The sequence below is a fragment of the Coregonus lavaretus genome, assembly GCF_964263955.1.
Source record: "Coregonus lavaretus genome assembly, contig: HAP1_SCAFFOLD_4430, whole genome shotgun sequence".
Lineage (NCBI taxonomy): Eukaryota > Metazoa > Chordata > Actinopteri > Salmoniformes > Salmonidae > Coregonus > Coregonus lavaretus.
Window position 1 is genome coordinate 3,132 of NW_028159106.1, and position 26,350 is coordinate 29,481.

The window sequence follows — 26,350 nt, forward strand, 5'->3', positions numbered from 1 at the left end:
TGAGAGAGCGACGGTTAGGGCTGTCCCTCCGTCCCGGTGTTTTCCTGCAGTCGACCAGCAGCACAGACACCCTCTTCAGACCCATCAGTAAGTTACCAGGAGAGGCACGACCTGGGGACCCCAAGAGGGGGAGGGGGGAGGAGGGTTGGAGGGAGAGGGAGGAGGGGGGTGGGATAGGTGTTTCCTGATTCATTGTAGAAACGTGTGTTTATGGTCGATTGCAGAGTTCAGGCAATGCAAGAGGAAATGCGTTCTGAGAAAGAAAGAGGAGTAGGGACATCGGTTAAACCCGTAACCGTCGTATTCCTGCCCTCCTTGAACGCATCGCGGGTCTGAATTGCGCTGACCGAGGCCACAGCCTGCGGCAGGGCACCATCCCCAGCAAGCGATTGCGTCATCTTAGGTGAAGTCTGTAGTATGAGGTCTCTATGAGGTAAAAACAAGGCGGCGCCTTGATACCTTCTTAACTTTCACCTTCTGTGTGTGTTCAACTCTGCACCCCTGTTGGTTTGAGTCACGCTCAGTGTGGTGAGTATTAGCGCGTTCAAAGGGAAGTGGGGGCGCCGATACACTGGGCACCTTCGTGACCGTGGTAATCGGGCCCTCCGTGAACGCAGCATGGGTCTGAATCGCACTAACCGAGACCTTAGTCTGCGATAGTGTGCCATCCCCAAATAGCGGCTGCGTCATCATGTCTCCTGACTGAGACTGCAGACTGCTATGAGAGACACTCACTACAGTACTCCTTGGGGTCTGTAAAGTGAGGTCTCTTTGAGATAAGCCAAGATGGTGTCTTGGTATCTTTCCTCACTTCACCTCCTGTGTGCGTTCAGCTCTGCACCTCTGGTGGGCTGAACTACGCTCAGTGTGGTGAGTATTAGCGCGTTCAGAAAGAAGTGGGGGCGCCGATACACTGGGCACCTTCGTGACCGTGGTAATCGGGCCCTTCTTGAACGCAGCATGGGTCTGGGTCGTACTAACAGAGACCTTAGTCTGTGATAGTGCGCCATCCCCAATTTGGTTATTATCAGCGCGTTCTGAGAGAAAACGGGGGCGCCGATACGTTGGTTACGCCCGTAACCGTAGTAATCAGGCCCTCCGTGACCGCAGCACGGGTCTGAACTGCACTGACTGAGGCGTTAGCCTGAGACAGAGCGCCGTCCCGAATAGCGGTCGCGTCATCATGCCATTATCTGGCTGAGACTGCAGCCTGCTATGTGAGACACTCACTACAGCACTCCTAGGAGTCTGTAAAGTGAGGTCTTTATAAGGTACACTTAATACCTTTTATATACCTGCCTTATGTGTGCATTCAGCAACGCACCATGGTGGGCTGAGCTGCACTCATAGTGGTAAGAGAGAGAGCGAGAGTGAGGAAGGTCGAACGCTCTCGGATGTATTATGGAAAAGGGGCTCTTTTTTGACAGTGTCAAGTAGAGCCAACCCTTTATTACACACATCAACAAAAAACATTCTCCTCCATACACTCAACGGTAGAGTGGGGGGGGGCAGTGGGCTCGGTCACAGCAGGCGCTGTGCCGTCTTCCGTTCTCTCCCCCTCGCCTGTCATAAACGGCGTCTCTTCTGGCCGCCCTTCGGGTGATGCCAGGATGACGCTTTAATGACCTCTCTCGCCGGCACCTCTGGCGCTGCAGGGGGGGGGACGAGGCCCGCTCCCTTGCTGCTTGAGGCCGCCGTCTGACGCCAAGCTGTAGCGAGAGTAACGGCCGCCCTTCCTCATATCCACTTCCGGGTTGGAGGGAATGGGGGGCAGCTTAATCTCCCGCTGTTTAGCAGCCCACTCAATGAGACCTGAGAATTCAGGCACAGAGAGGCTGTGGCGTCATCATCCAGGGATGTAATGACCTCACAATTTCCCGAAGGAAAAGGGGTGTTAAACATCTGGGTCAGTGTAATGAATTGTTCCAATAGAATATTCATTTCTTCCCCAATAGCCCTGTCATCTCCTGAGTCAGCGCCTTCAGATGATGCCTCAGAAGCTGAGACTAACACTGATAGCACATCCTCAAGAGGAATATCCTCCCTAAAAATGCCCAACGCTGCTTCCACTCCTTCAAAAAGGAGGGCGCAGCTGGCACATAGTGGGGGATTAATGAAGCTGTCCCTGGAGTGCTGTGTCCCTCAACCCACGAAACATATGTCGGGGGGGTCGACAGCCGCCAAGGGGAACAGCGACATTGAGCTCTGAAAAGAGCTTTTGTTAAATACTTACCCTATGGATAAGCTTGGTGTGCTCATTGTAGGACGACATCGATGATCTGGAAAATCGACGCCGTTTTCTTCGTCCTGAGTCTTCTCTTCGTCTCTTCTTGGCTTCTTCAGTCTAGTCCAGTCGCTGAAGAAAAAGGGAGGCTGATTGAGGGGAGGCACCCCCTCTTATAGGGACACCTGTACTCCTATTGGCTGTAGGTGTGTGCATAATTTTGTCTCAGGCTGCTGCTGCCTTAGGGCAGAGGGTAAACCACTAGGAGCAGAGCTCCCCTATGGGGCGGAGCTCCACGATATAGAACGGCAGTGTATCAAATACTTGTTCTCCCCACTGTAGTTGGCTTATATGTTTGACTTGGAGCAGAGAGGGGGATGGGAGCAGAGAAGGGGATGGGAGGCTGATCATTGATTGGCTGTAGTGTAGGGTGTGTCATACAATGTATCAAAATTCCAACTGCTAGCTCAAAATCTCACTCAAATGTACCACTAATATGAAAATGTTCCACAGATTGTCTTGCAGAATACTATGCACTGACAAAACATTTAGTGTTACAAATCAAAGCTTAACATTAAAATATGTGATTTCAAATGACTAAATAAAATTCAGACAGGCCTGTAATGTGCTCTCTAACACAAACATAAACTGTGTTGTTGTCAACCTTTTCACAGATCTAGGATCAGGTGACCTCCACAGAATGTTAACATTAGCCACAAATATCTGACTTCTGCAGAGTGCACAACCAACAGTTTCACAGGTCAACACGTCTCTGCCCAGGGTTGCCATGTATGCTTTTTTGGGGTTTATTGAGGTACTTTGGAAACTTTGCTGCAGGTGAAAGGTTTTGGTCGCTGGGTGCAAGGTTTTATACTACTTCTATATTGCAACTTTACCAACATGGCATTTTAAAACATTTATTAATTTCCCTGTAATCTGCTGAAATTGTGCTAGTTTTCAGGCTTTGAAGGCAGGTTTTGAGTGACTTCTTAGAAATTAGCAATTGACCTGGCAAGCCTGTCTCTGCCTTGAGCAGCACCTTTTTAAGGAAGAGGAGGATGGTTGCAGATGTTTACGTTCATGCAAGAAGGTAAGCTATTAACTAAACTGCTAACCAATATTTTAGCTAAAATTGTATTTGTATTTGGTGTATTGGCAAGCAATGCATGTTCCCGTTGTCTTTATTTTTAATTAATTAATGTTAGCTCCCAAATGTCTTTCGGTGGAATCCAACATGCATTGACAATGTTGTGTCAGATATACTGCGTCATGACATTGAAATTGGTAGGCTTATCCAAACAATTCATAAATGTGCAATTGTTACTTTGCATGTTTCTACCTTATACTTATTTACTGCTTGCTAAGGGTTAGCGTGCTAGCTAAGGGTTAGCGTGCTAGCTAAGGGTTAGCGTGCTAGCGATGCTAACGATGCTAGCTATGTTGGCAAGCTAGCTAATAAGTTTAGCATAATTGGTAAACATGTCTTTGATTCAGAATACATCAATACACTGTGGTTAACCCAATGTTACATGCATTGGAAAATAAAATTGCTAGTGTAACTTGAATTGGTTTACAAGCTAGCTAGAAAAGCCAGTTCCTTTTCATCTGTTTTGTCAAGTTATAAGCCTGCATGTGTGCTAAAATATTTAATTAAATCCCCTCATTAAATTAATATATTTAAGTTGCATCAGTTTTTTATAGCCCTTTCTTACCCAAATACCATTTTTTCCGTTGGAATAATTTGGATGAAAATAAGAAATATGTGAAAGGAAATAAGTGACCAGATTTTGTTATTGAAAACCCTGGACATTCACTTCTTTAAAAAATAAATATATATACAGACATTGCCAGATTCTTTAACCAAATCCCTATTTGCTACACTAATTTTTTAAGATCGAAAACAAAATGGAAGATAAGAGTCCAGGAACCTACAAAGCAACCATTCGAGACACCCTTCCTCCAAACCTGCCCACATCAGTCTGACAGCTGATTATTACATAATGCGGAGCTGTAGTAAACTGGGACATGCCGGGCATATCCAACTCGGCACTAAGGGTGGAGGGGGGTGCACAGACGCAGGGTGGCCGCTAGGTGGGTGACTCAAAGCGGTGTGCTCGTCATGCTTCGACATGTCAAGGGAGGTTAGTAATCTGGCTTCAGCCCTACACCGGCGTCAACAGCCGGAGCAATGCTAGCCCTGACATGTCTTTCCGAGCCTATTTAAATCCCGGGGAGACGGGGAAGTGGTTCCTACACTTTATGTACAGAATATGAAGGGTGTATTATAGAGATGTGTGTGTGTGTGTATAAGGGACGTCTACTCTTTAGTACTTCTATTTATTTAGATAGGTAAGCTTGTTTCTGTCTTCCAAAGCTTGTCTTGACGTGTATGTAATTGTATACTTTTATAAGGCATTGCATGTTAACTTTGACATTTTAAATGTATTTTTTGCTCTACTCTTCAACAGGTGAAAGACAGAATGGCAGAGAATTGTGAGAGAATGTCAGAATGGCATAGAACTGGTTCCCAAATAAATACGTTGGACAATGAGAAACTTGTAAGTATTAACTTAAATAGCTCTCCCTCTCTCTCTCTATCACACATTTTACATCATATTTGTTTACAATGACATTGAATCTAAAATAACGTTTTTGTTTTATGTGCTATTTTTTCCCAGGTACGACCAAAAGAGAAACTGCACATCTTATTACAGCAGGCAGGTGCAGACAAAGACGTTTTCACCATGAAAGAGGTATGAAGTGACTTGACAGCTGGCTGTCTTTGTTGCCTGTACCCTGCTGATATAGAAACCACACGTCTTTGGCTCAACTTTAGTTAATCAACTTATTGTTTGCGTGAAGCAGACAGATGAAAACCGTTAAGACCCTCAATGGACATTATATCCCAGACTTTTCAGTTTCCATAATATTTTCTAGTCTCATATTTTAATTACGTTTTTTACATTTAAATATTTGATGTTTTGAATTTCCAATTGCAGTATATCTTAGTTTACTCCTAGAATAGTGGATATTAGTTCATTTCTAAGGAAGGAATAGTTCCTCTTCATGTGTTGTTAGCAGCCAAACTACTGGTATAGAAGTTGTGTAGGTGTTGAATCTGGATTCTTCTCCACATAGTTAGATTTACACTAGTTTCACTATTGGTTGTCGCTTTCATCAACTAAGTACTACATACAGTAGATGCTCTCAAAAAATATAAAGGCTTTTGTCTTGGTTCTGTTGTTTTTCCTGTTGATATACTGTTTTACCTACTTTAGTTGAATGAACTGATTGTCACTCTAGATAAGAGCATCTGCTAAACTAGAATACAAATGCACTGTCATTTACTTATTTTAAACATAAATGGTGAGCTATGATTGGCTAGCAGGTCCCCTTGGTTTTGAAGACATGTCACACAGCTTTGGGGAGAATTGTCAGGGGGTCTATCTGTCTGTGAGGAAGTCTGAGTCATAGAGAGAGATTGGTGTTTATCTTAGTTAGAATGTTAGAACATTCAGTCACCTCTTGACTTCCACTCTGACTCACTGGGGTTCAAATGGACCTCTGGAATGTCAAACTAGTCTGGGACTCCTTCCTCTCTGACTCACTGGGGTTCAAATGGACCTCTGGAATGTCAAACTAGTCTGGGACTCCTTCCTCTCTGACTCACTGGGGTTCAAATGGACCTCTGGGATGTCAAACTAGTCTGGGACTCCTTCCTCTCTGACTCACTGGGGTTCAAATGGACCTCTGGGATGTCAAACTAGTCTGGGACTCCTTCCTCTCTGACTCACTGGGGTTCAAATGGACCTCTGGGATGTCAAACTAGTCTGGGACTCCTTCCTCTCTGACTCACTGGGGTTCAAATGGACCTCTGGGATGTCAAACTAGTCTGGGACTCCTTCCTCTCTGACTCACTGGGGTTCAAATGGACCTCTGGAATGACAAACTAGTCTGGGACTCCTTCCTCTCTGTTGTTCATCAGGGAGACAGTTATCTCAGACTGAGAGGCTGCATTGATGCTTTAGTTTATAGGGTGTTGAGTGTTTAACTGGTCCACATTGATTGCTGGAGAATATGTTTACAGTCTGTGTAATCTGCTTTTATGATAAGGAACTGATGCCTTCATGGCAGTGATCAATCACAATAGCCTCCTGTCAGTTAGAGAAGTATATGGGATAGAGTCATATATTTCTACTCAGTACAGTGATTATGTGTCTTATCAGTTGCCTGTCTAAAATGGGACCCAGAATACTCTTATTCTGTTGCCTGGATCAGTATGGGATGAGGTGTATCAACTAGACTGAGACAGAACTGCCTGGATCAGTATATGGAGAGTAACGACTAGACTGAGACAGAACTGTCTGGATCAGTATATGGAGGGAGGGTAACGACTAGACTGGGACAGAACTGTCTGGATCAGTATATGGAGAGTAACGACTAGACTGAGACAGAACTGCCTGGATCAGTATATGGAGAGTAACGACTAGACTGAGACAGAACTGTCAGGATCAGTATATGGAGAGTAACGACTAGACTGAGACAGAACTGTCTGGATCAGTATATGGAGGGAGGGTAACGACTAGACTGGGACAGAACTGTCTGGATCAGTATATGGAGAGTAACGACTAGACTGAGACAGAACTGTCTGGATCAGTATATGGAGAGTAACGACTAGACTGAGACAGAACTGCCTGGATCAGTATATGGAGAGTAACGACTAGACTGAGACAGAACTGCCTAGATCAGTATATGGAGAGTAACGACTAGACTGAGACAGAACTGTCTGGATCAGTATATGGAGGGAGGGTAACGACTAGACTGAGACAGAACTGTCTGGATCAGTATATGGAGGGAGGGTAACGACTAGACTGGGACAGAACTGTCTGGATCAGTATATGGAGGGAGGGTATCAACTAGACTGGGACAGAACTGTCTGGATCAGTATATGGAGGGAGGGTAACGACTAGACTGGGACAGAACTGTCTGGATCAGTATATGGAGGGAGGGTATCAACTAGACTGGGACAGAACTGGCTGGATCAGTATGGGATGAGGTGTATCGACTAGACTGAGACAGAACTGTCTGGATCAGTATATGGAGAGTAACGACTAGACTGGGACAGAACTGCCTGGATCAGTATATGGAGGGAGGGTAACGACTAGACTGGGACAGAACTGGCTGGATCAGTATATGGAGGGAGGGTAACGACTAGACTGGGACAGAACTGGCTGGATCAGTATATGGAGGGAGGGTAACGACTAGACTGAGACAGAACTGCCTGGATCAGTATATGGAGAGTAACGACTAGACTGAGACAGAACTGTCTGGATCAGTATATGGAGGGAGGGTATCAACTAGACTGGGACAGAACTGTCTGGATCAGTATATGGAGGGAGGGTAACGACTAGACTGGGACAGAACTGTCTGGATCAGTATATGGAGAGAGGGTATCAACTAGACTGGGACAGAACTGGCTGGATCAGTATGGGATGAGGTGTATCGACTAGACTGAGACAGAACTGTCTGGATCAGTATATGGGGGGAGGGTATCGACTAGACTGAGACAGAACTGTCTGGATCAGTATATGGAGAGTAACGACTAGACTGGGACAGAACTGTCTGGATCAGTATATGGAGAGTAACGACTAGACTGAGACAGAACTGTCTGGATCAGTATATGGAGAGTAACGACTAGACTGAGACAGAACTGTCTGGATCAGTATGGGATGAGGTGTATCAACTAGACTGGGACAGAACTGTCTGGATCAGTATATGGAGGGAGGGTATCGACTAGACTGGGACAGAACTGTCTGGATCAGTATATGGAGAGAGGGTATCAACTAGACTGGGACAGAACTGTCTGGATCAGTATGGGATGAGGTGTATCGACTAGACTGGGACAGAACTGCCTGGATCAGTATGGGATGAGGTGTATCGACTAGACTGAGACAGAACTGCCTGGATCAGTATGGGATGAGGTGTATCGACTAGACTGAGACAGAACTGCCTGGATCAGTATATGGAGGGAGGGTATCAACTAGACTGGGACAGAACTGTCTGGATCAGTATATGGAGAGAGGGTATCGACTAGACTGAGACAGAACTGCCTGGATCAGTATATGGAGGGAGGGTATCAACTAGACTGAGACAGAACTGTCTGGATCAGTATATGGAGGGAGGGTATCGACTAGACTGAGACAGAACTGTCTGGATCAGTATATGGAGGGAGGGTATCGACTAGACTGAGACAGAACTGTCTGGATCAGTATGGGATGAGGTGTAACGACTAGACTGAGACAGAACTGTCTGGATCAGTATATGGAGGGAGGGTATCGACTAGACTGGGACAGAACTGCCTGGATCAGTATATGGAGAGTAACGACTAGACTGAGACAGAACTGTCTGGATCAGTATATGGAGGGAGGGTATCGACTAGACTGGGACAGAACTGTCTGGATCAGTATATGGAGAGTAACGACTAGACTGGGACAGAACTGTCTGGATCAGTATATGGAGGGAGGGTATCAACTAGACTGGGACAGAACTGCCTGGATCAGTATATGGAGAGTAACGACTAGACTGGGACAGAACTGTCTGGATCAGTATATGGAGGGAGGGTATCAACTAGACTGGGACAGAACTGCCTGGATCAGTATGGGATGAGGTGTAACGACTAGACTGGGACAGAACTGTCTGGATCAGTATATGGAGGGAGGGTAACGACTAGACTGAGACAGAACTGCCTGGATCAGTATATGGAGGGAGGGTATCAACTAGACTGAGACAGAACTGTCTGGATCAGTATATGGAGAGAGGGTATCAACTAGACTGAGACAGAACTGTCTGGATCAGTATATGGAGAGAGGGTATCAACTAGACTGGGACAGAACTGTCTGGTTCAGTATATGGAGGGAGGGTATCAACTAGACTGGGACAGAACTGTCTGGATCAGTATATGGGGGGAGGGTATCAACTAGACTGAGACAGAACTGTCTGGATCAGTATATGGAGATTAACGACTAGACTGAGACAGAACTGCCTGGATCAGTATATGGAGAGAGGGTATCGACTAGACTGGGACAGAACTGTCTGGATCAGTATGGGATGAGGTGTATCGACTAGACTGGGACAGAACAGTCTGGATCAGTATGGGATGAGGTGTATCGACTAGACTGAGACAGAACTGTCTGGATCAGTATATGGAGAGTATCAACTAGACTGAGACAGAACTGCCTGGATCAGTATATGGAGAGTAACGACTAGACTGGGACAGAACTGTCTGGATCAGTATATGGAGGGAGGGTATCAACTAGACTGGGACAGAACTGCCTGGATCAGTATGGGATGAGGTGTAACGACTAGACTGGGACAGAACTGTCTGGATCAGTATATGGAGGGAGGGTATCAACTAGACTGAGACAGAACTGTCTGGATCAGTATATGGAGAGAGGGTATCAACTAGACTGAGACAGAACTGTCTGGATCAGTATATGGAGAGAGGGTATCAACTAGACTGGGACAGAACTGTCTGGTTCAGTATATGGAGGGAGGGTATCAACTAGACTGGGACAGAACTGTCTGGATCAGTATATGGGGGGAGGGTATCAACTAGACTGAGACAGAACTGTCTGGATCAGTATATGGAGAGAGGGTATCAACTAGACTTGTACAGAACTGTCTGGTTCAGTATATGGAGGGAGGGTATCAACTAGACTGGGACAGAACTGTCTGGATCAGTATATGGGGGGAGGGTATCAACTAGACTGAGACAGAACTGTCTGGATCAGTATATGGAGATTAACGACTAGACTGAGACAGAACTGCCTGGATCAGTATATGGAGAGAGGGTATCGACTAGACTGGGACAGAACTGCCTGGATCAGTATATGGAGGGAGGGTATCGACTAGACTGGGACAGAACTGCCTGGATCAGTATATGGGGGGAGGGTATCAACTAGACTGAGACAGAACTGTCTGGATCAGTATATGGAGATTAACGACTAGACTGAGACAGAACTGCCTGGATCAGTATATGGAGAGTAACGACTAGACTGGGACAGAACTGTCTGGATCAGTATGGGATGAGGTGTATCGACTAGACTGAGACAGAACTGTCTGGATCAGTATATGGAGGGAGGGTATCAACTAGACTGGGACAGAACTGCCTGGATCAGTATATGGAGAGAGGGTATCAACTAGACTGAGACAGAACTGTCTGGATCAGTATATGGAGGGAGGGTATCAACTAGACTGGGACAGAACTGTCTGGATCAGTATATGGAGGGAGGGTATCGACTAGACTGGGACAGAACTGTCTGGATCAGTATATGGAGGGAGGGTATCGACTAGACTGAGACAGAACTGTGTGGATCAGTATGGGATGAGGTGTATCGACTAGACTGGGACAGAACTGTCTGGATCAGTATGGGATGAGGTGTATCGACTAGACTGGGACAGAACTGTCTGGATCAGTATATGGAGAGTATCGACTAGACTGAGACAGAACTGCCTGGATCAGTATATGGAGAGAGGGTATCAACTAGACTGAGACAGAACTGTCTGGATCAGTATATGGAGGGAGGGTATCAACTAGACTGAGACAGAACTGCCTGGATCAGTATATGGAGAGTATCGACTAGACTGGGACAGAACTGTCTGGATCAGTATATGGAGAGAGGGTATCGACTAGACTGAGACAGAACTGTCTGGATCAGTATGGGATGAGGTGTATCGACTAGACTGAGACAGAACTGGCTGGATCAGTATATGGAGAGAGGGTATCGACTAGACTGAGACAGAACTGTCTGGATCAGTATGGGATGAGGTGTATCGACTAGACTGGGACAGAACTGCCTGGATCAGTATGGGATGAGGTGTATCGACTAGACTGAGACAGAACTGTCTGGATCAGTATGGGATGAGGTGTATCGACTAGACTGAGACAGAACTGTCTGGATCAGTATGGGATGAGGTGTATCGACTACACTGAGACAGAACTGTCTGGATCAGTATGGGATGAGGTGTATCGACTAGACTGGGACAGAACTGCCTGGATCAGTATATGGAGGGAGGGTATCGACTAGACTGAGACAGAACTGTCTGGATAAGTATATGGAGAGTAACGACTAGACTGGGACAGAACTGTCTGGATCAGTATATGGAGGGAGGGTATCGACTAGACTGGGACAGAACTGCCTGGATCAGTATATGGAGGGAGGGTATCAACTTGACTCTAGATGTGTTCAGTCGTCATGTCCTCATTTCGTACTTAGTCTGTTCAAGACGTAAATGTGTTTCAGATGACGTCCCGATATGGTATGACCCAACCAGAGTAGAGTGTGTGTGTTACACGGTCCTCATATTGTTGGTTAGCAGATATTGTACAGTTTTAACCATTTCTATAGAGTCTTGCATAAAAAGCCCAGATCCACACATGAATTATCTTTCCTAACATCTGTGGTCAATGCAGCCCTTGACCACGGCAATGAGTCTCACCCCAAAGGCGATTATGATAGACAGGTGGTAGGAATATATTGTGACTGAACTGAGTATGATCATTAGTTTACTAATTAGATATGATCTATATTATATAACACAATATTTCTGACATGTTATTGTTGTATTTCGTTACAGACACCAAGTGACAAGATCCCAGCTCAACCTTCAGCAGACCCAGAAGTGAGACAGAAATCCACTTCATCCTTCCAACAGGTTATTAAACATTTATTGTAGATATTTTCTATTTAAATTAAATTGATGTCTCAGTTCATTCCAATATATACATTAAATGGCTTTTTACTGTATTACAACCAACTTTTTGTGTAAAATGTTCACAATATCAACATCCCGTAACTTGTTTCGATATCATTGCATAAACAAAATTAGCCCAACCATTTGACAGAACTAACCGCCCCTCAAAACATAAAATTAATCTTTATTCTCTCTAATGCCTATGTTTTTTTTTTTTGGGGCAATGTTTTTGCCCATTTAACATACTTCTTATCAATTTGCGTGATTTAATTTATATGGCAGTAGATCCATTTACATTACTTTTCAGGTTGTGAGCTTTCTTTGACCACAAAAGGATAACTCAAAGTCAGGAACCTTGACTCTAGATGTGTTCAGTCGTCATGTCCTCATTTCGTACTTAGTCTGTTCAAGACGTAAATGTGTTTCAGATGACGTCCCGATATGGTATGACCCAACCAGAGTAGAGTGTGTGTGTTACACGGTCCTCATATTGTTGGTTAGCAGATATTGTACAGTTTTAACCATTTCTATAGAGTCTTGCATAAAAAGCCCAGATCCACATATGAATTATCTTTCCTAACATCTGTGGTCAATGCAGCCCTTGACCACGGCAATGAGTCTCACCCCAAAGGCGATTATGATAGACAGGTGGTAGGAATATATTGTGACTGAACTGAGTACAATCATTAGTTTACTAATTAGATATGATCTATATTATATAACATAATATTTCTGACATGTTATTGTTGTATTTCGTTGAAGACACCAAGTGACAAGATCCCAGCTCAACCTTCAGCAGACCCAGAAGTGAGACAGAAATCCACTTCATCCTTCCAACAGGTTATTAAACATTTATTGTAGATATTTTCTATTTAAATTAAATTGATGTCTCAGTTCATTCCAATATATAAATTAAATGGCTTTTTACTGTATTACAACCAACTTTTTGTGTAAAATGTTCACAATATCAACATCCCGTAACTTGTTTCGATATCATTGGGTAAACAAAATTAGCCCGACCATTTGACAGAACTAACCGCCCCTCAAAACATAAAATTAATCTTTATTCTCTCTAATGCCTATGTTTGTTTGTTTTTTGGGCAATGTTTTTGCCCATTTAACATACTTCTTATCAATTTGCGTGATTTAATGTATATGGCAGTAGATCCATTTACATTACTTTTAAGGTTGTGAGCTTTCTTTGACCAAAAAAGGATAACTCAAAGTCAGGAACCTTGACTCTAGATGTGTTCAGTCGTCAGGTCCTCATTTCGTACTTAGTCTGTTCAAGACGTAAATGTGTTTCAGATGACGTCCCGATATGGTATGACCCAACCAGAGTAGAGTGTGTGTGTTACACGGTCCTCATATTGTTGGTTAGCAGATATTGTACAGTTTTAACAATTTCTATAGAGTCTTGCATAAAAAGCCCAGATCCACATATGAATTATCTTTCCTAACATCTTTGGTCAATGCAGCCCTTGACCACGGCAATGAGTCTCACCCCAAAGGCGATTATGATAGACAGGTGGTAGGAATATATTGTGACTGAACTGAGTACAATCATTAGTTTACTAATTAGATATGATCTATATTATATAACACAATATTTCTGACATGTTATTGTTGTATTTCGTTGCAGACACCAAGTGACAAGATCCCAGCTCAACCTTCAGCAGACCCAGAAGTGAGACAGAAATCCACTTCATCCTTCCAACAGGTTATTAAACATTTATTGTAGATATTTTCTATTTAAATTAAATTGATGTCTCAGTTCATTCCAATATATAAATTAAATGGCTTTTTACTGTATTACAACCAACTTTTTTTGTAAAATGTTCACAATATCAACATCCCGTAACTTGTTTCGATATCATTGCGTAAACAAAATTAGCCCGACCATTTGACAGAACTAACCGCCCCTCAAAACATAAAATTAATCTTTATTCTCTCTAATGCCTGTTTTTCTTTTTTGGGGGGGGGGCAATGTTTTTGCCCATTTAACATACTTCTTATCAATTTGCGTGATTTAATTTATATGGCAGTAGATCCATTTACATTACTTTTCAGGCTGTGAGCTGTCTTTGACCACAAAAGGATAACTCAAAGTCTGGAACCTTGACTCTAGAAGTGTTCAGTCGTCATGTCCTCATTTCGTACTTAGTCTGTTCAAGACGTAAATGTGTTTCAGATGACGTCCCGATATGGTATGACCCAACCAGAGTCTTGCATAAAAAGCCCAGATCCACATATGAATTATCTTTCCTAACATCTGTGGTCAATGCAGCCCTTGACCTCAGCAATGAGTCTCACCCCAAAGGCGATTATGATAGACAGGTGGTAGGAATATATTGTGACTGAACTGAGTATGATCATCTGTTTACTAATTAGATATGATCTATATTATATAACACAATATTTCTGACATGTTATTGTTGTATTTTGTTGCAGACAACAATTGACAAGATCCCAGGTCCTCATATTGTTGGTTAGCAGATATTGTACAGTTTTAACCATTTCTATAGAATCTTGCTTAAAAACCCCAGATCCAAAAACAGTATTGTCAATTTCTTAAGCCAAATTATTTTCACATACAGTATAATGTATAATATCCTAATTTACTGTTACGGTACTGTGTTATTACAAACAAATATTTATTTTTCATCATTTAATTCAAGGCAAGCAAGTCCAGTGGATTTGTACCCTTCCAGTGTCCTACTGCAAAGCAGGTAAGAAAGCTGCATTATTTTCATTAGATAAAATAGTTAATGTTCTTTGTTAACACAGAAATTTCAAGTAAGACTTATACAAATTAATTTTTGATTTGTACAGCTTAGAAAAAGACGCCATCTGCAAAATCTGAGGCGCCATCATGATCGTTGTGAGGATCGTTATGAGAAGGCTAAAAAAGAGATAGCTGAGAGACAGAGGTCAATCGAAAAAGGAAGACTGCCTTACCTGCAGGGGAAAGGGCTGGATGACATTGAGGTCAATCCTGAAGGTAACATTTTGTTTGAAATATAGTTTTTAGTCACTTCAAATATAACTATTATAAGTGTTGTTAGTCCTTAATTTAAATAATTGGCCGTAAATGTTTTTTACCTAACCAGATGAAGTAGAAATGAGTGATGATGATTCCAGCGAAGAAACCATTGCTGACCTACATCAATGCAAAGGTATCCTGACTTGTATATATGTGGTAATATCTTTAAGTTATGTCACATAAATGTCGGTGATCAGGCCTACCACCGTCGTGCCGTCGGCAAACTTAATGATGGTGTTGGAGTCATGCGCGGCCACGCAGTCATGGGTGAACAGGGAGTACAGGAGGGGACTAAGCACACACCCCTGAGGGGCCCCCGTGTTGAGGATCAGCGTGGAAGATGTGTTGTTGCCTACCCTCACCACCTGGGGGCGGCCCGTCAGGAAGTCCAGGATCCATTTGCAGAGGGAGGTGTTTAGTTCCAGGGTCCTTAGCTTAGTGATGAGCATTGTGGGCACTATGGTAGTCAATGAACAGCATTCTCACGTAGGTGTTCCTTTTGTCCAGGTGGGAAAGGGCAGTGTGGAGTGCGATTGAGATTGCGTCATCGGTGGATCTGTTGGGGCGGTATGCGAATTGGAGTGGGTCCAGGGTGTCTGGGATGGTGTTGTTGTGAGCCATGACCAGCCTTTCAAAGCGTTTCATGGCTATAGAAGTGAGTGCTACGGGGCGATAGTTATGGCCCTCCTGTATGTCAGTTGGTAGAGCATGGCGCTTGCAACGCTTGGGTTGTGGGTTCGCTTCCCACGGGGGGCCAGTATGACAAATATATGCACTCACTAATTGGAAGTCGCTCTGGATAAGAGCGTCTGCTAAATGACTAAAATGTAAAAGAAAATGTAAATGTTACCTTGGTGTTATTGGGCACAGGGACTATGGTGGTCTGCTTGAAACGTAGGTATTACAGACTGGGTCAGGGAGGGGTTGAAAATGTCGGTGAAGACACTTACCAGCTGGTCAGCGCATGCTCTGAGTACGCGTCCTGGTAATCCGTCTGGCCCTGCGGCCTTGTGAATGTTAACCTGGTCCGCTGGAAGTGGATGTAACATTTCAAGAACCCTCCCCCCACATGCCCGTTGCTTCTATGTGCTATGTTCGTCACTGTTTTCAGACCTGGTAGGACACATTCTGCAGAGAGTTATTCGATATGCTAGTTTGCAAAATTGCATAAAATGTAAGAAATACTGGAGGAAAAACTGCATTGTGTTCTGCCAAAAGTGTTCTCTTGACACTAAATCCACAGACTAGATCCAGGCTACCAGCAGGCTAGATCCAGGCTACAAGCAGGTTAGAACCAGGCTACCAGCAGGCTATATACAGGCTACCAGAAGGCTAGAACCAGGCTACCAGCAGGCTAGAACCAGACTAGAACTAGGCTACCAGCAGGCTAGAACTAGGCTACCAGCAGGCTAGAACCAGTCTACCAGCTGGCTAGAACCAGACTATATCCAGGCTACCAGCAGGCTAGATCCAGGCTACCAGCAGGCTATATCCAGGCTACCAGAAGGCTAGAACCAGGCTACCAGCAGGTTAGAACCAGGCTACCAGCAGGCTAGAACCAGGCTACCAGCAGGTTCGAACCAGGCTTCCAGCAGGTTAGAACCAGGCTACTAGCAGGCTAGAACCAGGCTACCAGTAGGCTAGAACCAGACTACCAGCAGGCTAGAACCAGGCTACCAGCAGGCTAGAACCAGGCTACCAGCAGGTTCGAACCAGGCTTCCAGCAGGTTAGAACCAGGCTACTAGCAGGCTAGAACCAGGCTACCAGCAGGCTAGAACCAGACTACCAGCAGGCTAGAACCAGGCTACCAGCAGGCTAGAACCAGGGTACCAGCAGGTTAGAACCAGGCTACCAGCAGGCTAGAACCAATCTACCAGCAGGCTAGAACCAGGCTACCAGCAGGCTAGAACCAGACTACCAGCAGGCTATATCCAGACTAGAACCAGGCTACCAGCAGTCTAGCACCAGACTAGAACTAGGCTACCAACAGGCTAGAACTAGGCTACCAACAGGCTAGAACTAGGCTACCAGCAGGCTAGAACCAGGCTACCAGCAGGCTAGAACCAGACTAGATCCAGGCTACCAGCAGGCTAGAACCAGGCTACCAGCAGGCTAGAACCAATCTACCAGCAGGCTAGAACCAGGCTACCAGCAGGCTAGAACCAGACTACCAGCAGGCTATATCCAGACTAGAACCAGGCTACCAGCAGTCTAGCACCAGACTAGAACTAGGCTACCAACAGGCTAGAACTAGGCTACCAACAGGCTAGAACTAGGCTACCAGCAGGCTAGAACCAGGCTACCAGCAGGCTAGAACCAGACTAGATCCAGGCTACCAGCAGGCTAGATCCAGGCTACCAGCAGGTTAGAACCAGGCTACCAGCAGGCTAGAACCAGGCTACCAGCAGTCTAGAACCAGGCTACCAGCAGGCTAGAACCAGGCTACCAGCAGGCTAGAACCAGGCTACCAGCAGGCTAGAACCAGGCTACCAGCAGGCTAGAACCAGGCTACCAGCAGAATAGAACCAGACTACCAGCAGGCTATATCCAGACTAGAACCAGGCTACCAGCAGTCTAGCACCAGACTAGAACTAGGCTACCAGCAGGCTGGAGCCAGGCTATATTCAGGCTACCAGAAGGGTAACAGCATGCTAGAACCAGGCTACCAGCAGGCTAGAACCAGGCTACCAGCAGGCTAGAACCAGGCTACCAGCAGAATAGAACCAGACTACCAGCAGGCTATATCCAGACTAGAACCAGGCTACCAGCAGTCTAGCACCAGACTAGAACTAGGCTACCAGCAGGCTGGAGCCAGGCTATATTCAGGCTACCAGAAGGGTAACAGCATGCTAGAACCAGGCTACCAGCAGGTTAGAACCAGGCTACCAGCAGGTTAGAACCAGGCTACCAGCAGGGTAACAGCATGCTAGAACCAGGCTACCAGCAGGTTAGAACCAGGCTACCAGCAGGCTAGAACCAGGCTACCAGCAGGTTAGAACCAGGCTACCAGCAGGCTAGAACCAGGCTACCAGCAGGTTAGAACCAGGCTACCAGCAGGCTAGAACCAGGCTACCAGCAGGTTAGAACCAGGCTACCAGCAGGCTAGAACCAGGCTACCAGCAGGTTAGAACCAGGCTACCAGAAGGCTAGAACCAGGCTTCCAGCAGGTTAGAACCAGGCTACTAGCAGGCTAGAACCAGGCTACCAGCAGGTTAGAACCAGGCTACCAGCAGGCTAGAACCAGGCTACCAGCAGGTTAGAACCAGGCTACCAGCAGGCTAGAACCAGGCTACCAGCAGGCTAGAACTAGCAAAATACTCTGACAGAAAGCCTCCACCTCTTCTGTTGGCCAACCAGAACAAAGGACTGAGTGTGGTCCAGACTCCATTCAGCCAATCCGTTGGCGCAGGGGTTGGTCCCAACTCCTCGGCATTCCATTTGTTGCCAGGCATAAGTTGCTATCATTATAACCTGTGGAGTCAGCACCCAAAAGACACCATTCCACTGTACTCCATGTTCAAGGACAGTTTCACAGACATCAAAGAGAGAGTGTTCGTATCTGTAAGAAATACAAGTCTTATCTGTCCTACCCCTAATGTTCCTTACATGAATAACAGCCTGTTATGTGAAACAATCCATATCAGTACAGTGCTCCTCATTAATGCATTCCTTCCAAGCTATTCATCACATACAGATCCAATTATGAGAAAAATAAAACCCAACACCTGGTACCTACTACCATACCCCGTTCATAGGCACTTAAATCTTTTGTCTTGCCTATTCACCATCTGAATGGCACATTTACACGATCCATGTCTCAATTGTCTCAAGGCTTAAAAATCATTCATTAACCTGTCTCCTCCCCTTCATCTACACTGATTGAAGTTGATTTAACAACTTACATAAATAAGAGATCATATCTTTCACCTGGATTCACCTCATCAATCTATGTCACGGAAAAAGCAGGTGTTCATAATGTTTTCTACACTCAGTGTATTAAAATATATTACATAAACAAATAATTATAAGCAGATGCTTTACAGTATATACTCAGATACACAAAATACATCTGGTTTCAGATCTAGAAGATTCTCCTCTTCAATAGTAATATCATCAATTCTGACCAGTAACTTACCTAGGGTCAAAGGTCACTGGTCCATCACTAAAATGTATAGGACGATCCATAGAGAAGTCACTCTTCATGGACAGATGACTGGGTACTGGAGAGACTGATCTCCGAATTTGGTTGGAGATTCTGGAAAACATAATAAATCCCCATGAAACTACATTTAAAAATATTTCAAAACTATATTTCAATAGATAAAATACATTACATGAAGCAATAAAACATATGCCATTACATAAAGCAAAAAGCATACACTGAGTATACAAAACATTAAGAACACCCTCCTAATAATGAGTTGCACCTCCCCTCTCTTTTGCCCTCAGAACAGCCTCAACTCGACGGGGCATGGACTCTACAAGGTGTCGAAAGCGTCCCACAGGGATGCTGACCCATGTTGACTCCAATGCGGCCCACAGTTGTGTCAAAATGGCTGGATGTCCTTTGGGTAGTGGACCATTCTTGATACACACAGGAAACTTTTGAGCGTGAAAAACCCAGCAGCGTTGCAGTTCTTGACAAAAACCTGTGTGCCTGGTACCTACTACCATACCCCGTTCAAAGACACTTAAATCTTTTGTCTTGCCTATTCACCATCTGAATGGCACATTTACACGATCCATGTCTCAATTGTCTCAAGGCTTAAAAATCATTCATTAACCTGTCTCCTCCCCTTCATCTACACTAATTGAAGTTGATTTAACAACATACATAAATAAAAGATCATATCTTTCACCTGGATTCTCCTCATCAATCTATGTCACGGAAAAAGCAGGTGTTCATAATGTTTTGTACACTCAGAATATTAAAATATATTGAGGGGAACGGCACCTCCGTACCTTCAGGCTCTGATCAGTCCCTACACCCAGGCGAGGGCATTGCGTTCATCCACCTCTGGCCTGCTGGCTCCCCTTCCTCTGCGGAAGCATAGTTCCCGCTCAGCCCAGTCAAAACTGTTCGCTGCTCTGGCACCCCAATGGTGGAACAAGCTCCCTCACGACGCCAGGACAGCGGAGTCACTAACCACCTTCCGGAGACATTTGAAACACCACCTCTTTAAGGAACGCCTGGGATAGGATAAAGTAATCCTTCTACCCCCCCCCCCCCCCAAATTTTTTTTTTTTAAATTTGTAGTCGCTCTGGATAAGAGCGTCTGCTAAATGACGTAAATGTGCCCTTGAGCAAGGCACTTAACCCTAATTGCTCCTGTAAGTCGCTCTGGATAAGAGCGTCTGCTAAATGACTAAAATGTAAAATGTAAACATAATTCTTTACCTGCAATATAGCAATTCTAGGATTCAGAACCGTGGACAGCATATAACCAATTTACACTATTGGTTAATCACGAACTGGACACCATCACCATGTAGGAGAATCTAGATGCTCTCAAACACACGCTGGTCCCAAAATCGTTCCCCAATTCAAGTCACTTGCAGATCTGTAGGGTCTGGATGGCTATAAGCAGTACAGTGGTAAAGCTTCCACCATATTGCTTTACGCCTTACAGATCTGCAGAAACGAAGGGTTACAGAGCCGAGGGGTAGGGAGCGATTTGGGAACAGCCACTGATTACATTTCCATCTTCCTTTTGTAGACTCCATTGCATTATCATAACTCAACCAGTCCTCACTACATTGTAGTCTATGACCTACAGGTAGTGGACAAAAAAAGGTCAATAAGTATGCAAACATGACTCAATCAAAAAGCTATGAGATTAATTGACTTCCACATGAGAGGTGCATTCCTCCCAACAGTATTCCAGACCCTGGTAGACTATTCAACCATGCATAGTTTATAGGCCCTGAAATGTTCCACTTATTTTAGTGTTAGTACCAAGAGGTATATCATGGCCTCTACATTGCAGTCTCCGTCCAGATATCGCAACACCTGGATAGGGGTTTACATATTAGCTAACCACATCATATTATATAGCAATCTCATGCCTGACTGTGTACATTCACGACGTTGCATGCAACCTTTGGTTGCTGCATGCGGCAGGACTGCAATATAAATCAGCCTGGAACGGGACCAGTATCTTCATAAGCTACTTGTTATATAAATCATCACATCTTGCTAATAACCACTGGTGGTCCAGTTTGAGGGTAATCAATAGTCCAAACTGGCTAGATGCTGTCCATGGAGCTGAACCTCGATTAATGTATTTACTAGAAAACACTTACTGTATACACTATGGGACGGTTTCGCAGACACATATTAAGCCTTGTCCTGGACTAACAAGCATTCGCAATGGACATTCTCCACTGAAATCACTTTTAGTCCAGGACTAGGCTTTATCTGTGTCTGGAAAACCGGCACTGAGTGTACAAAACATTAAGGGCACCTGCTCTTTCCACGACAGAGTGACCAGGTGAAAGCTATGATCCCTTATTGATGTCACTTGTTAAATCCACTTTAAAATCAGTGTAGATGAAGGGGAGAAGACAGGTTAAAGAATTATTTTTAAACCTTGAGACATGGATTGTGTATGTGTGCTATTCAGAGGGTGAATGGGCAAGAAAACATATTTAAGTGCCTTTTAACAGTGTATGGTAGTAGGTGCACCGTTTAATTGTAATTCTTTACTTTTACCCCTTTTTCATCCCAATTTCGTGATATCCAATTGCTAGTTACAGTCTTGTCCATCGCTGTAACTCTCCTACGGACTCGGGAGAGGTGAAGGTCAAGAGCCATGCGTCCTCGAAACACGACCCTGCCAAGCCGCACTGCTTCTTGACACACTGCTCGCTTAACCCGGAAGCCAGTCGCACCAATGTGTCGGAGGAAACACCGTCCAGCTGGCGACAGAAATCAGCTTGCAGGTGCCCGGCCCACCACAATGAGTCGCTAGAGCGCGATGGGACAAGGAAATCCCGGCCGGCCAAACCCTCCCCTAACCCGGACAACGCAGGGCCAATTGTGCGCCGCCTCATGGGTCTCCCGGTCACGGGCGGCTGTGACCCAGCCTGGGACCTAACACCTCAAGCACTGCGATGCAGTAGGCCAGGTGCACCGGTTTGTGTCAAGAATGGCAATGCTGCTGGATTTTTCACGCTCAACAGTTTCCCATGTGTATAAACAATGGTCCACCACCCAAAGGACATCCAGCCAACTTGACAACTGTGGGAAGCATTGGAGTTAACATGGGCCAGCATCCCTGTGAAATGCTTTTTTTAGCTGCTGCGGCTTATACTCCGGTGCGCCTTATAGTGCGGAAAATACGGTATTACCAATCCCACAAGGTATGACTCCAAACACCCAGAAAAGGCTACTCTCCTTGAAGTTATCCTCACAAATAATCCTGATAAGTATCCGTCTGGTGTTTTCTGTAATGACCTTAGTGATCACTGTTTTACAGCCTGTGTTCGTAATGGCTGCTCAGTTAAACGACCTGTCCTGATTTGTCATAGGCGCTAAAAAACTTTAATGAGCAAGCCTTCCTTCATGACCTGGCCTCTGTAAATTGGTATAGAATCAGCTTGATCCCCTCTGTTGAAGACGCTTGGACCTTCTTTTTTTATATTTTCAGTGGTATTGTTAACAAACACAACCCCATAAACAAAATGAGAATTAAAAACAGGTTCAGCCCCTGACTGTGATCTGGCAGAGTTACTCCACCTCAAGAATTCCATTTGGCGAAAGGCTCGGCACACGCTTACTCAGGCTGACTGGCTCTCGTTCAGGCAAATGAGAAATAAGTGCACTCAGGCTATCCGGAAGGGTAAAGTTAGTTTCTTTATGGAGCAGTTCTCGCTCTGTGGGTCTAATCCCAAGAAGTTCTGGAAAACGGTTAAAGACCTGGAGAACCCTCCTCCTCACAGCTGCCCGTGGCCCTTAATGTTGATGATGTGGTTGTTACGGACAAGGAGCGCATGGCTGAGCTCTTTAATCACCACTTCATTATGTCAGGATTCCTATTTGACTCAGCCATGCCTCCTTGCTCGTCCAACATTTCCTCATCTTCCAGCCATTCTAATGGGACTAGCCTCAATGCTCCTTCCTCTTTTTCCCCTACCCCGCTACAAAGTTTCTCCCTGCAGGCGGTCACTGAGTCTGAGGTGCTGAAGGAACTCCTTAAACTTTATACCAAAAAAAACATCTGGGTCAGATGGTTTAGATCCTTTCTTCTTTAAGGTTGCAGCCCCTATCATCGCCAAGCTTATCTGACCCTCTCTCCTCTCTGGGGGCGTTCCCATTGCTTGGAAAGCAGCCACGGTGCGTCCTTTATTTAAAGAAGGAGATCAAGCTGATCCTAACTGTTATAGGCCAATTTCTATTTTGCCCTGTTTATCAAAAGTGTTGGAAAAACTTATCAATAATCAACTGACTGGCTTTCTTGATGTCTGTAGTATTCTCTCTGGTATGCTATCTGGTTTCCGCTCAGGTTATGGATGTGTCACTGCAATGTCTGCAGCATTGAAGGTCCCCAAGAACACAGTGGCCTTCATCATTCTTTAAATGGAAGAACTTTGAACCACCAAGAGCTGGACGCCGGGCCAAACTGAGCAATCGGGGGTGAAGGGCCCGATGGTCACTCTGACAAAGCTCCAGAGTTCCTCTATTGAGATGGGAGAACCTTCCAGAAGAACAACCATTGCTGTAGCACTCCACCAATCAGGCCTTTATGGTAGAGTGGCCAGACAGAAGCCACTCCTCAGTAAAAAGGCACATGAAAGCGCGCTTGGAGTTTGCCAAAAGGCACCTAAAGGACTCTGACCATGAGAAACAAGATTCTCTGGTCTGATGAAACCAAGATTGAACTATTTGGCCTGAATGCCAAGCGTCACGTCTGGAGGAAACCTGGCACCATCCCTACGGTGAAGCATGGTGGTGGCAGCATCATGCTGTGGGGATGTTTTTCAGCGGCATGGACTGGGAGACTAGCCAGGATCTAGGGAAAGATGAATGGAGCAAAGTACAGAGATCCTTGTTGAAAACCTGCTCCAGAGCGCTCAAGACCTCAGACTGGGGCAAAGGTTCACCTTCCAATAGGACAACGACCCTAAGCACACAGCCAAGACAACGCAGGAGTGGCCCAGCCAGAGCCCAGCCTTGAACATCTCTGGAGAGACCTGAAAATAGCTGTGCAGCGATGCTCCCCATCCAACCTGACAGAGCTTGAGAGGATCTGCAGAGAATGGGAGAAACTCCCCAAATACAGGTGTGCAAAGCTGTAATCGCTGCTAAAGGTGCTTCAACAAAGTACTGAGAAAAGGGTCTGAATACTTGTGTAAATGTTATTTCATTATTTTATTTTTTTAACAAACATTTCTAAAAACCTGTTTTTGCTTGTGTGTGGGGGGAAAAAACAATTTAGTACATTTTAGAATAAGGCTGTAACGTAACAAAACGTTGAAAAAGTCAAGGGGTCTGAATACTTTCCGAATGCACTGTGTGTGTGTATATATATATATTTAAATTAAGTGAGCTTTATGCGGAACCTTTCCATTTTTGCTAATCTAGATTCTTCGGTTTTACACACCAACCAAACTTTTTTGGAAGAGCGTGATGGTCTACCAAAAGACGTCAATCTTAATTGTATCTCTTGATTCTTCGCATAATTTCCTCCCCAAGAACATTTTCATCAAATGCGTTTGAGAAGGAGGCGAGGAGAGAGGATTTAAGGAATGCGGGAAGTATGATTGAGATTCCCTTTAGGCTCAGTACTCTAAAATGGCTTCTTCTCCTTATCTCCTTTTCTTTGTGAACACAGGGGTAAAAGGAAAAGATACGTTTCCACTATATTGCTTTCCCCTGCCATGTCCTGCCAGATCAGAAATCTGCAGAGGATAGGATACGATGAAAGGTTTAAACTTTGAGACAGAGCCATACATACCCGACAGATTCAAAGGAACTGGAACAGCTGCTCACCTGGAATTGTGCTACGCCTACTACTGGAAGTATTATCTGTTGAGGCCTAGGAGAGAAATGGAGGAAAAAACATTGACTGAATAGCTTTGTACAGTCTGTTGATTCAATGTTGCATCTCTTAACTAAATACAGTGGATGGATTGGTAGAGGATCATCTCAAACTGATAAATATCGCCTTAATATTCATTTAAAAAATACAATAATATAATATCCTGTTGAGATGTAACCACACTTAGCACTCCCAATAGCCTACCTGCTGAGAAACAGTGACTGCAGCATGTCCCGAAGCATCTGCTAGTGTTTTGCGTCTGGTGCTGGGTATGGCAGAGGAGGATGGCTTCGAGGGGGCTAAAGCGACAGGGGCTGGCTTGGTCTTTGGCAGGCCAGTCAGCGACGGAAGCTGGGACACAGATCTCGGTGGGGGTAGCAGTGATTTGGGATTGGAGGTGACACTCTGGGGCTGAAGGAACGTCTTCCTATTAGTGACAAGTTTAGAGATAGCTGGTGGTTTGGCTGGTTTTGGCAGGAAGCCCGGAGATAACCTTTTCCGCACATCCGAGGGTCTCTCTGGTTTCCTAAAAGCCTTAGACGTAACCATGGGAGTGGATGTGACCAGCAAGTTGGGATCCAACTCAAGGGTGTTGTCAAAGGTGAAGGTGTCACTTAATTTGTTCTCCAAATCAACACTTTGATTACAAAGACTGTCAGAGCACCGATCTCTCCCAGACGGGCCTGGTTGGGATTGTACCGTGTGTTCACTGACATCGACTTCAGAGCTTTTTGTTGGTTCGGGGTCAGTTTGAAAATTGTTGCTCAGAGGGTGTGCATTGCCAACACTGGTCACTTGCTCAGTAGTTGCATTGAGCTTCAAACAAGGGTCAGTTTGAAAAGTATTGTTCAGAGGTTGTGTGGTACCATCACAGGTCTCTTGCTCAGTGGTTGCATTGAACTTCATAAGAGGGCAAGCTTCAAAAGTAACATTCAGGGGCTCTCCTTGCTGTCTCCTCTTCCACTCTTCTACTTTCCCATCCTCTTCTTCTTTTTGCTAACTATGTTCTGTCTCTTCTCTCTCTCTGTCTCAGGTGTTCTCCAAAGATGAGCTGAGGAAGTTCCTTCAGAAGATGAGGGAGTCGTCTCTTCTCTTATTGGATAAGAGTCTGGACCCGCTGGGGTACGAGATCCAACCATAAATACACCCCACCTGGACATTTGTTTTCTTTTCTTTTTTGTGTTCTTTTTATATTTTTTGCCAAATTTGATGTAATGGAGTGAATGATTTTCTGCATTTTTGTATACAATAAAAGTGACTTGACTGAAATATTGTTTGTCTTTGGACCG

The 26,350-nt window shown here is 44.8% G+C and overlaps 1 protein-coding gene across 5 annotated transcripts; it reads left to right on the forward strand.

The window, feature by feature from the left end:
* On the forward strand, positions 1–26,326 carry LOC311123279 (uncharacterized protein). 5 transcript variants are annotated; one of them, XM_084197538.1, is made up of 12 exons: positions 1–87; positions 2,899–3,038; positions 3,261–3,314; positions 4,693–4,782; positions 4,903–4,977; positions 11,861–11,938; positions 12,740–12,817; positions 13,620–13,697; positions 14,656–14,706; positions 14,810–14,978; positions 15,088–15,153; positions 26,095–26,325. In XM_084197538.1, exons 2-12 carry the CDS (start codon positions 3,012–3,014, stop codon positions 26,109–26,111), a joined length of 783 nt encoding a protein of 260 aa, XP_084053664.1. In that variant the 5' UTR covers positions 1–87; positions 2,899–3,011; the 3' UTR covers positions 26,112–26,325. The 5 variants fall into 5 exon arrangements, with proteins under 5 accessions (XP_084053664.1, XP_084053663.1, XP_084053666.1 ...); XM_084197537.1 differs by lacking the exon at positions 1–87 and having other exon boundaries at positions 2,144–3,038; XM_084197540.1 differs by lacking the exon at positions 1–87 and adding an exon at positions 4,118–4,365 and having other exon boundaries at positions 2,144–3,314; positions 26,095–26,324.
* The last annotated feature ends 24 nt before the right edge of the window (positions 26,327–26,350 follow it).